The sequence below is a fragment of the Balaenoptera physalus genome (genome assembly GCF_965194825.1).
Source record: "Balaenoptera physalus genome assembly, chromosome: 13".
NCBI classification, from domain to species: Eukaryota; Metazoa; Chordata; class Mammalia; order Artiodactyla; family Balaenopteridae; genus Balaenoptera; species Balaenoptera physalus.
The window spans coordinates 87,900,511-87,913,033 of record NC_138892.1 but is presented as its reverse complement, the minus strand read 5'-3'; the positions used below and the strand labels follow the sequence as shown (position 1 = coordinate 87,913,033).

The window sequence follows — 12,523 nt, the reverse complement described above, 5'->3', positions numbered from 1 at the left end:
CACCGCAATGAGAAGCCCACGCACCGCAATGAGGCGTAGCCCCCACTTGCCGCAACTAGAGAAAGCCCGCGCGCAGCAATGAAGACCCAGGCAACCAAAAAAAAAAAAATTCTCTCTCAGGTGTAAACTGTATTATTAATGGCCACAGGGTAATTGATACCTTGGTAATATATTTGGGTTTCCTCCTATGTGCTGCCAATATTCAGAAGAGAAACACATATTCTTGGAGGAAAGGGAAAAATGAAAAAGTGGGAAAACTGTCTACATGGAAAAATTTTAATATAATTTTAAATAGAATCTGGGAGATGGAAATATTAAATACATCCTTCCCAAAGAGTAAATTCTACTGTGTGAAATCCAACTGATTGCTCCTAAGATAAAGAGAGTCCTGGAGATGAAACAAGAAAGAGAGACTTACAATAGAAACTACTGTCTGTTGAGAGGGTACCACCTACCAGGCAGGGTACTAAGTACTTAACCCCATTATTTCAATGAATTGTCTCAACACAACTCCAGACTTTATTATACTTTTGAGGACCTGAAGGAAGAGAGGACTTAATTGTACAAGATTACGCAGATGTGTGATGTGCATGACTACGTATGTGTATGACTCTCAGATATTTGATTCCCAAGTCCACTCTGGTAACTGCTAGGTTCTAACACCACACTTGCTGAGAGCTCCCTATATGCCAGCCAGGGTCCTATGCACTTTATATTATCTCACTTCATCCTCACAGGTAAAATGGGCATTATTACCCTGACTTTATAAATGAGGAAACTGAGGCTTAGACAAGTAACATGCCCAAGGCAGTTAGGTTTTTGAGCCAGGTCCTTCTGACTTCAAAGCTTGCATTCAAATGCAGAATGAGAATATAAGGAAAAAAAGAGGAAAATTAAGATGGAGAGAGGGAGAGGTCTGAATCAGTCCAAATTAACTAAGAAATTGCCTGGGAATCAAGATGTTCCTCTGATGAAAGACTGGCTTCTAGCTCAGTGCTTCTCAAGATTAGCTGCACAATAAAAATAACCCTGATGCTCAGGCTATCTGCCAGACCAACTAAACCAGAATCTCTAACAGGGGGACCCAGACATCACTCAGTGGCAAAGCTCCTCCAGGTGACTTCAATTTGCACCCACAGGTGAGAACCACTGTGCTAGAACTCTCCTTCAACCGTGTGCCACTGTTACTTTTCTCACTAACGTACACTTAGAAATAAAAGGATAATATTATCTCTGATGGCTTCAAAACAGTGAAATAATCTTAGAATTAAATATATATATATATATTCTCCTCTCCCTTCCTCCGATTCACTGAGATTGAAAGCAGAAAGTTCTTGAGCTTATGAAAATCAATAGCTATTTAATAAATACTAATCGATTTTTTAAAAAAAGCTTAGAAGGTAACTATTAAATTAATTATGTTTAGAAAAGAGCAATAATGCACAAATCTAAGGTTCCTGACAAAAGTCTTTGTCAACTAAACCGGATGATGGTAAATGCAAAATCCTTTGTTTCCCTTGGACTCCTCCAGGTGGGAAGGACAGGCGTAGAGAGCTTTAGAACTTCTTGGAAGCAACAGGCATGTGTGGGACAAGTCCATTCTTTGGTTCCTGCCTGCCCTCTTGCCATTTTTCCTTTTACTTATGAGATCTAGTACTCTCTCCTCTAAGAGATTTCAAGTCAACTTCCACAGACCCTGGTCCAACTGAGCTTAACTATTAATTTATTTTATAATTGATTTTCTTTTTTAGAGCAGTTTCAGGTTTACAGAAAAACTGAGCAAAAAATAGAGCTCCTATATACCCTTACTCCCCAACTTCAGTTTCCCCGCTATTAACATCTTGCACTAGTGCTGTATACTTGTTATAATTGATGAGCCATTGTTGATACACTAGGTGTACATAGTAACACTGGGGCTTACTCCTTATGTTGTACAGAAAGTTTGTTTGTTTATTTGTTTTTTTGGCCGAGCTTCGTGTTATGTGGGATCCCAGTTCCCCGACCAAGGATCGAACCCGCGCCCCCAGCACTGGAAGCACGGAGTCTCAACCACTGGACTGCCAGGGAAGTCCCAGAAAGTATTAATTTTTAATTGCCCTTTAGTGACCATATATTCTGTGAGACTGCATTATACCTTCTTTATAACAAATAACAATCTGCCTAGACACCAAACTAAAGATTTCCCTCCAATTTCTCAGTGTTCCCATGTTAACTTTTCCCTAAGCAGGTAGGGGGAGCTAGAGAGCAAGGTTTAAAGAAGGGAAACTTAAGTTATTATCTCTTCATCAAGATTGTTGCTTCCCTGCACTCTAAGAGAAGTTTTCATAGAGTAATACAGATGGTATGCAGTGGTGCATATGCATACGCTATGTGAAGAAGTCTGAACAAGTAAAAAGACATCAAGAGAGCAAACAACAGTAGTTTTGGACCTGGCTAGCCTAGGACATAGTCAGGAAGCAGTGCTCTAGCGCAGAAGGAAAAAAGTGACTTCTCTAGTTTAATGGGCTCCAACAGGGTTTCTCTAACCCCTTGAGGGAATGCAGTTATGAGGGAATACCAACAGGGATGCCAGGACACAGAATTTTGTCAACATGCTTATTTTTTTGGTAGAAAAGAAGGAAATAAAGTCTATGGAGGGGTCAAAGCCAGCTGTCAATGTCTCTCTGGCATCCCAGCGGCACATCCTTCAATTCTGCCAGGGCTCCATGAATCTACATTTTGTAACAGGGCCCAGAAGACGGTCACTGAGTCACCTTGCGGGCCTGCTGCTGCCCTGGGTGTGTGATACACACAAAGGAAGAGCCATGCTGGTTAATCCAGCAATTCTTGTTCACCCATCAGGGCATGCCCGATTCACGGCCAAGTCCACCCCTGAATTTGTCTAACACTTGCAAATGCTCTTTTATTTCCAGCCAGCTACATATGGCCTATGCGACTGGCCTGACCAAGCCAAAGCAGGGCTATCCCTCAGCCAGTTGGCAGCAGGTATGTCTACAATCTGTGGCAATGAAGACAGCACTTCAGTGAAGCAGGCATCGTCCCCAGACAGGACTCCTTGGAGCCAACTGGGAGCTTGGGCCCCAGCACCAGATGCTCTTGAATGCCAACTTTCAGCCTGTGGGCAGGGACCAGCATCCCGGGGTAGTTCATTCAAAGAACTGCTTTTATTCCTGGTTTAGTTACTTTAGCTCTTGCCTATATATAACAGTCAATGTTTCTCCCTTACGAGGGGGCCACAGAAGTTATCCTTTAAACAACTAGCACATTCAAAACACTGAAAACTAAACACAGAATAAAAATGAGCATTACAATGTAAATACTAATATATGTACTTGTATTGAAGTGAAATGGCAATAACTAAATGGGCATGAGGGACTCTTTCCTCTAGACAGAAACACAGACTGACTTACCCTCCCATCTTGCAGTCCCCGGTCCCACCTTTCCAGGCTCTTACGTACTTCGGATTGGCCCACAGGGACACTGGATTAAAGCTTCCACTTGAAAAATAAGGTCCCACTGGGCTCAAGATTACAAACAGCAGGGCTTTAGTAGGCTTCTTGACTCCCAGAGAAGGCTGCAATAAAGCAAAAGTACACACAACTGTTAACTTAAAATGCAGACACCAGTCTCAAAGCCTAGAACAGATCTGTAACAATCTCCCAGAAGGGACTACGGACAGCTGTTACTTCTAAAGTTGAGTCACACAAAACCCGATGATCTTCTCTTTCAAGAAGAAAACACCGAGAATGGGGGTACTTCAGTTCCATTTTGCTTTTTGCTTTCTGAGTTAAGATTTTAAAGGAAAAGCAAATTTATCAACTTTTTAAATAGTAGGCTTTTTCAGAGGATTATATTTTTAACATCTAGCCATATAACACCTTTCAGTGTTGCATTGATTGGGAACTGAAAAAGGGAAGAAGCTAGACATGATTTCAGTCTTTGGGGGTGAAACCTAATATTTGCTTCTCTAACTTGCTCTTCTGCTTCTGACTGCTGACTGCTTCACGCCAGTGCCTCCAGCAGGCAGTGGGCTTGGGGGAGTGTGCCATTAGCACAGCTGACAGTGAGAGACAGCAGACACCAAGAGTGTAGCTGCAGTAGAAGCAAAGACACCAGACAAGATAAATCCCCCCCCAAAAGACAAGAGGATGACGGACTCAGGAATTCGTATCAGGAATGACAAAGATAGAAAATGGCCTTTCCCACCAATACTGGAAAATCACAAGCCAATGATGCGAAATCATACAAATTCCTCCAGCACAGAAGCAGTTATAAGTAATTACTGCCAGTTGTTTTTTAAGGAGGAAAACTGAGAGACTGAAAAGTTTTGAGGGCTACGTATTATAAAGGCAAAAAAGGCCACTGGGCTATCCTGTGCAATTCAAGACCACACGAGTAAGAAAACAAGTCAGGGCTATTACATTAAGTATTGGGATATAAAATACTTGTGTCTAGTCTTCAAAAGGAACCTGGTCTGCCTGGATGGGGTAGTAGTCTGGTGTGGAAATAATGAGAGGAGACTCAGTGCCCTTGATTTTGTGGCTTTTATAATATTCGATGAAACTGACTGAAAGTGGACCTACGGATATATTTTTTTCTGAATTTCAATTAAATCTCCTCCTCCACTACCTATTAGCTCAAGGCCCCTCACCCAGTACTTGTGCCCAGATCATCAAGAATCAGGTAGGTAGAATATCCGTGAGCAGAATAAAATGTGATTGTATATGTGCACACTGATGCCATCGGAAAGGCGTAGGAAATGGGAAGCTGAGTCCATTCACACTCATGTGAATGTGAGGACCACGCAGGGCTTGGCTGGCCCCAGAGCAAACGGATTATAGGTGACGGATAACTGAGTTAAAGAAATGAGTCAGCAAGCGACCACAGGTTTTGTTTTTTTGCTCATCTGTGTCTGTTTTTAATGGGGGCTAAAGAAGACACCCCTACATGGGAAGAATGAGGAGCCTTAAACTCCATTTGCCTTTTTTGGTTTCGTTATTTGGAAAAGAAATCCTCAGAATAACACACACATCTGCCTTTCTTCCCAACTTTGATAAAAATTGACTATCTTATCTCTGCATTTTTATTTACCTATCAGTTAAGTAAGTACACTTCATATCAGTGATGCTTTGAAGCTTAATATTTAAAAAAAATTTTTTTATTGACCACTGTAAGGAGGAATTAAGCTTCTCAACATAGTTTAGAAATACAATATGCAGGACACATCTCAGTAATTTACCTAGCTTCTAATGTTCTAAATAAAATAGCTTATTTCTGGACAAGCTGATAAGCATTTTATTAGATACCACACGAATGCCTGGACTTTTCTCACTCACGTATTTTTTGCAACCTACACACTATTAAAAAAAGTAACAGGGACTTCCCTGGTGGTCCAGTGGTTAAGACTCCACGCTCCCAATGCAGGAGACCCGGGTTCGATCCCTGGTCAGGGAACTAGATCCCGCATGCCGCAACAAAGATGCCACACGCCACAACTAAGACCCAGCACAGCCAAATAAATAAATAAATAAATTTTTTAAAAAAGTAACAGTAACTCATTATCATGGAAATATTTTTCAGAGATAAATTTCATCTTATTCATTTCCTTCCCCTGATTTAATTGACAGGTAAACTTGCATTTATTCCACTAGGTGGTAGTAGAGAGAGCACAGATGGAAAACAGAATAACATGCATTAAATCTATTTCTAGAAAAGAGTATCTTGATAAACCTTTAAACAATACTTTTACTCTTAGCAAGCAGGTAAATAATAGACTAGAGTTTTTCAATGCTGAGAAAAAAATGTGTTCATGTGTACTAACATTTTATTTTCTGAAATTTAAGCAAGGTCAACTCATGTTTTACAAGCACTTCAAGTACTGGTGTTGATCATAGCTCAGTCACCTTCATCCTTAAATGATTATTTATGTCAAATGTCTTTTCATGAAAAGAACTGTGACTACTGAAAATGGTCACACTGCTTCATGAGCGAGAATAAGTCCGGAAGGGAACTTGGTGATTAGGTCTGCTTCTACCCTCAAGGAACCATTATTTGTTCCTTTTTCTTAATTCTCCCTTCTTTCATGGAAAGCAATTTAAATTCTGCACTACTCCTACAATTAAGAGTAGTTTATGATAGTATAATATTAATCAAACAGGACTTCCCTGGTGATGCAGTGGTTAAGAATCCGCCTGCCAATGCAGGGGACACGGGTTTGAGCCCTGGTCAGGGAAGATCCCACATGCCACGGAGCAACTAAGCCCATGCACCACAACTACTGAGCCTGTGCTCTAGAGCTCGCAAGCCACAACTACTAAAGCCCGCGGGCCTAGAGCCCAAGCTCCGCAACAAGAGAAGCCACCACAACCAGAAGCCTGCGCACCACAATGAAGAGTAGCCCCTGCTAGCCGCAACTAGAGAAAGCCCGCGTGCAGCAACAAAGACCCAACACAGCCAAAAATAAATAAATAAATAAATATATTTTAAAAAAAATTAATCAAATGGCAATGAACAAAATTCTATGATGACAAGGTCAGGCTTCTGATGAAATAAAACAAAAGCCACATAAATAAAAATACAGATAATAACAGCTGTTCAGTTATGTAGACTAGTTTCAATGTCTTATTTTGATTGATTTTTAAAAATTCTTCTCTACTAGTTTCTTGGATTATTTCAATAAATAAGGAATTGAAAGGGGCTTTTAAGAAACCCCAGGGAGGACTTCCCTGGTGGCGCAGTGGTTAAGAATCCGCCTGCCAACACAGGGGACACGGGTTCAATCCCTGGTCCAGGAAGATCCCACATGCCGTGGACCTACTAAGCCCGCAAGCCATAACTACTGAGCCCGTGTGCTGCAACTACTGAAGCCCATGCAACTAGGGCCCATGCTCCACAAGAGAAGCCACCTCAATGAGAAGCCTGCGCACCGCAAGGAAGAGTAGCCCCTGCTCACCACAACTAGAGAAAGCCAGCGCACAGCAACAAAGACCCAACACAGCCAAAAAAAAAAAGATATTTATTTAAAAACAAACAAACAAAAAGAAACCCCAGGGAAAATGAGGTATATAAAATCTCAGATGCAAAGTTTATAATGTCTCAAGGGACCACATGAAGTTGAAATTCTGATGTGTTCAAAAAAATACTTTTTACTTTATAAGTTATACCTCACAAATGACAAATAAATATATGTATGTATACATAAGGGTATTAAATATGTGTATATTTTTCACAGAATAACAGGACAATTGGGTGTGATGCAAAATAAAGATACATTCCATAGTGGAAATTACCCCTTCTGTCTGTGTCAGTCAGAAAATTACTTTATAAAAAGGCAGGATTGGGGCTTCCCTGGTGGCGCAGTGGTTGGGAGTCTGCCTGCCAGTGCGGGGGACGCGGGTTCGAGCCCTGGTCTGGGAGGATCCCACATGCCGCGGGGCGACTAGGCCCGTGAGCCACAATTACTGAGCCTGCGCGTCTGGAGCCTGTGCTCCGCAACAAGAGAGGCCGCGATAGTGAGAGGCCCGCGCACCGCGATGAAGAGTGAACCCCGCTCGCCGCGGCTGGGGGGGGCCCTCGCACAGAAACGAAGACCCAACACAGCCAAAAATTAAAAATAAATAAATAAAAGGCAGGATTCCAGAGGTGGTCTGACAGCAGCGGCCACTCAGCAAGCTGAGAAAGGTACTATTTACTAGTTTGTGTTTTGGCCTGGAAGGCGGAGAAGCACAGCAGCCATGAGGAGGCTTGAGAACAATTCTGCCAGGTAAGGCAAGTAAGAGACAGAAGAAAAAACATAATTAGAAATAACAGGGGAACATTTTTCAAAGAGAACAGAACTTTCTGGGGCATCCAAATCACTTTTTTTTTTTTGATCCAAAGAATAGCCTAACTAAAAGAAAAAAAAATTCTACCAGTTCTTAAGAAAGAAGATTAGTTAAGAGGGGAAAATGATAAAGAACATCAGACTAACAGGTCCATGTGAGGCCTTGAGTGTGAATGTGTTTGTAGGAAAAACTAGTTGGTTTGGTTTAAGATTAAAAAAATAATCAACGATCCTCAATAATTACACAGTACTTTTTGGTTTCCAAGACATTCCATAGCCATTATCTCAGAAAATCCAACAATCCAGGAAGTTAAGGGTTATAATTCCTATTTTTAAGTTGAAGAAACTGAGGCTCAAATGATTCACCCAAAGTTTCAGTTATTAAGCTCTACGTCTTCTACTCTTAGTCCAGAGCTCTTTTTCGATATGAGTTTGATAAAACAAAAAAAACAAAAACCAGTGAAATTCCCAGGATTTCCTAATGTGAAGAGAGTTCAAACCAGACCTTCCTTCTACCCTCAGCCTTCACCACAGCCCTCATACTCTAGGCAACCCATGCTCAAACCATACAGAACCCTTCAGATTCCTCAATTTCCTACTCAAAATGTATACATTGAAGCCCTGACCCCCACTGTGAATGCATTTAGAGATAAGGCTTTTAAGGAGGTAACTGAGGTTAAATGAGGTCAAAAGGATGGGCCCCTAATCCTGTCAGCCTGGAGACCCCAGAGTAAGTGCACCCTGCTCCCTCCCACACCCCCCTTCCTCCCCCCACACAGAGGAAACACCCTGTGGGGCGCAGTGACAAAGTGGACATATGCAAGCCACGAAGCGAGGCTTCACCAGAAATCCACCCTGTTGGCACTTTGATATTGGACTTCCAGCCTCCAGAACTGTGAGGAAATAAATTCTGGTGTTTAAGACACCTAATCTTTGTATTCTGTCATGGCAGCCCAAGCCGACTAAGACATCCCCTCTCTGGACTTCCCTGGTGGCGCAGTGGTTAAGAATCCGCCTGCCAGTGCAGGGGACACGGGTTTGAGCCCTGGTCCGGGAAGATGCCACATGCCGTGGAGCAACAAAACCCATGCGCCACAACTACTGAGCCTGCGCTCTAGAGCCCACAAGCCACAACTACGGAAGCCCACGTGCCTAGAGCCCCTGCTCCACAAGAGAAGCGCAATGTAAAGCCCACGCACAGCAACGAAGAGCAGCCCCCACTCGCCGCAACTAGAGAAAGCACACACGCAGCAAGGAAGACCCAACGCAGCCAAAAATAAATAAATAAAATTAAAAAAAAAAAAGAAAAAGATTATACTTGCCCCCAGTGAATTGTATTGACATCCTTGTCGAACTAAATTACCATAAAAAACAAAAACAAAAACAGAAACAAGACGGGAAAGCACTTATTAGCTCCCTTCCGAGTTACCACAACAAGCACTCTTATTCAACCAGGCCCCATTTCTTCACCACACTGACCTACATCTATCAACACATTCATTCCGTGGGCCTGGCACTCCCACAAGCTCCATGAGACACTGAGTTCCATGAAGGCAGGGAGGTAGCATCCCTAGAACAGCACAGTAACCAGAGCATAAGAGACGCTACAGCACAGAGGCAAGAACACAGGGGTTCTGACTTCACCTCTGTGGGCCTCAGTTTCCTCATCTCTAAAGTGATGCCAGCGGCACCTACCCACAGGGCTGCTGTCAGTCAGTGCAGGGATAGCACCAAGCATAGTGCCTGGCACTTAGGAGAACTTCACAATGCAGGTGATGGGGGTGATGACAGACTGGACCACTGTGTTTCATCAAAGAGAACCAGGACCTCCCTGAAAGGCAGCAGGACTTTCTTGGGATTGGCCTACGGCATCTTTCAGGGAAATAGTAACTCTTTCAGCAATTCCCTAGGTTGCGTATTTTCAAACTGCTCATTGCAGTATCATATAAGGAAACAGGGAAATGGAATCCCAGTAAAGGAACTAGGACAAAGTGTGGTTAGTGCCCAGTGTGGGGAACTCTGCAGCAGTTAGAAGGGATGGACAGGATCTACACATAGTAACCTGGATAGAAATGAGAAACACAGCACAGAGGGAAAACGTTAAGAGACACCATGAGATGAGTAAGACGAAATCATTTATATAAATTAAAATTACAGGCATCCAAGGTAATAAGAGATACTTAAAACCCATATAAACCAAAAGAATATTCATTCAATACATAAGAATGATTTCCAATGGCAGAAGAGGAGATGAGAGTAGGGAAGATAAAAGGGAATTAAACAACAAAGAGAGGGCCCCCCTTCTGCCCCATGATGGTAAGTGCCATGAACTGAGGGGTATCATTATTTTATTTTATTTTATTTTTTAATAAATTTATTTATTTTATTTATTTATTTTTGGCTGCATTGGGTCTTTGTTGCTGCGTGCGGGGGGCTACTCTTCATTGCGGTGAGCGGGCTTCTCATTGCAGTGGCTTCTCTTGTTGCGGAGCACGGGCTCTAGGCGTGTGGGCTTCAGTAGTCGTGGCTCATGGGCTCTAGAGCGCAGGCTCAGTGGTTGTGGCGCATGGGCTTAGTGGCTCCGAGACATGTGGGATCTTCCTAGACCAGGGATCGAACCCATGTGCCCAGCATTGGCAGGTGGATTCTTAACCACTCTGCCACCAGGGAAGCCCCGAGGGGTATCATTATTAACCATGTGCACCAACACTCCAAAAAAATAAAAACAAAGAGAATAAAAACAATTTTCCCCTGTAATAATGTTGAAGTGGGCAAGAACAGCCTCAAGAGGATGTCCATTGTTAAGAGTGGCCTGATAATAGCAAGCTGATCATCAAAGACTAAAATCAATAGAGACAAGCTGTATCTCTAAAAACAGATAATTGAGGTTTGAAGATACTAAAAAGGGGGCTGTTAATATAAAACATGTTAATAGTTATGCAAGTAAGATTTTTAACTGTTTATAAATAGTGTAACGAGATACATATAAACTCTCAAATAGGACTGCAAAAGAATACATTAAAAGTGTGGACAAAACCCAAGTTAACGGTTACAAATTGCTGCTGTAATAACTAGTTTTCAAATCTGTTCAGATTCTTTCATTTATAGAGCCTAATCATAAAGGAAAAAGATGAAAAGATGTATAAGCATAAATAAACAAAGGCGGGCTTCCCTGGTGGCGCAGTGGTTGAGAGTCTGCCTGCCAATGCAGGGGACACGGGTTCGAGCCCTGGTCTGGGAGGATCCCACATGCCGCGGAGCAACTGGGCCCGTGAGCCACAATTACTGAGCCTGCGCTTCTGGAGCCTGTGCTCCGCAACAAGAGAGGCCGCGATGGTGAGAGGCCTGCGCACCATGATGAAGAGTGGCCCCCACTTGCCGCAACTGGAGAGAGCCCTCGCACAGAAACGAAGACCCAACACAGCCATAAATAAATAAATAAATAAAATTTAAAAAACAAACAAACAAAAAAAAACAAAAAAAAATAAATAAATAAACAAAGGCTGTGAATAGAGAATTTTTTTCATGGAAATTGTTATGATTATAGGTAAAATTATATATGTAATATAAAGATTTTACAAGGTGATAAAAGGAAAAGAAAGACATGTCTATGATATTTACATGGCCTTAAGCGCCCTGTGGAGTGAACCAAAAATCAGAATGGACCATTTGGCAGCAGGATTTTAATATTCGAGCTCTCTTGGGCTTCCCTGGTGGCGCAGTGGTTGAGTCTGCCTGCCAATGCGGGGGACACGGGTTCGAGCCCTGGTCTGGGAGGATCCCACATGCCGTGGAGCGACTGGGCCCGTGAGCCACAACTACTGAGCCTGCGCGTCTGGAGCCTGTGCTCCGCAGCGAGAGAGGCCGCGATAGTGAGAGGCCCGCGTACCGCGATGAAGAGTGGCCCCCGCTTGCCACTGCTGGAGAAGGCCCTCATACAGAAACAAAGACCCAACACAGCCAAAAATAAATAAATAAATAAATAAATAAATAAATAAATAAATAAATAAATAAATAAATAAAATAAAATTCGAGCTCTCATGAAAACATCATACTGAAAGTTTTACAATGAAGCTGTGGATGGGGAAACTTGATGTGAAATGATTTTAAATGTTATTCTGCATTGTCCAAATTGTATTCTGTGCACTGGAGGTGGTATTAACCTGAAGCAGACAGCTTCTCTAGTTGAGCTCAATTCCAGAAATATATTTGGGGCACTCCAAAGTAGAAGGATGTGTTAGATCCAAGGTCAGTCTTGTCTTGGAGTGCAGCTGAAAAAGTCAAATCCGCTGGTAGCTTGCAGATATGTGTGTGGTAGACAGCGTGGCACCTGGTCAGAGGGGCTGGGCAGGCTGACCCCTGCAGCCCAGAGGGTTGTCCCTACCATCAGACTCGACCCTCCTTACGACACTTATTCTCAGCCCTGATATTATTTAGCACCACCTCCCCAGTGGAGAGAGTAGGTGAGGTGATGCTGAGATACATTGGAAAAGTGGGAGGCTTGGAGCAACCATCAGAGGGAATCTCAGTTTGTGGTTGTGCATATTTTGCTATGGACCATGGTCAAAGCACCTGGGTACACTTATCAGGATTGTTGAGGAAATAAAAGCCCATCTGCGCACGTGTAGCTATACCTTCCCAGAGTTACCAAACAGGGTGAAGTTGGATAAAACAGACGTTAAAACGAGCACAAGCCAGCTT

General features: G+C 42.7%; 1 protein-coding gene and 1 long non-coding RNA gene across 8 annotated transcripts in view; one reads left to right on the top strand and one right to left on the bottom strand.

Moving 5' to 3' along the window:
- Positions 1 to 12,523, bottom strand: part of BCAT1 (branched chain amino acid transaminase 1) — a 111,331-nt gene that overhangs the window by 31,906 nt on the left and 66,902 nt on the right. For all 7 annotated transcript variants that reach the window (XM_082419830.1, XM_082419832.1, XM_082419834.1 and 4 more), the window contains one exon: positions 3,411 to 3,574. In XM_082419830.1, coding sequence (XP_082275956.1) covers positions 3,411 to 3,574 — 164 coding nt within the window. The remainder of the gene's footprint in view (positions 1 to 3,410; positions 3,575 to 12,523) is intronic.
- Positions 6,842 to 11,851, top strand: LOC309640723. Its single transcript, XR_014252358.1, has 3 exons — positions 6,842 to 7,330; positions 7,628 to 10,984; positions 11,325 to 11,851. It is a non-coding gene; the product is annotated as an uncharacterized lncRNA (long non-coding RNA).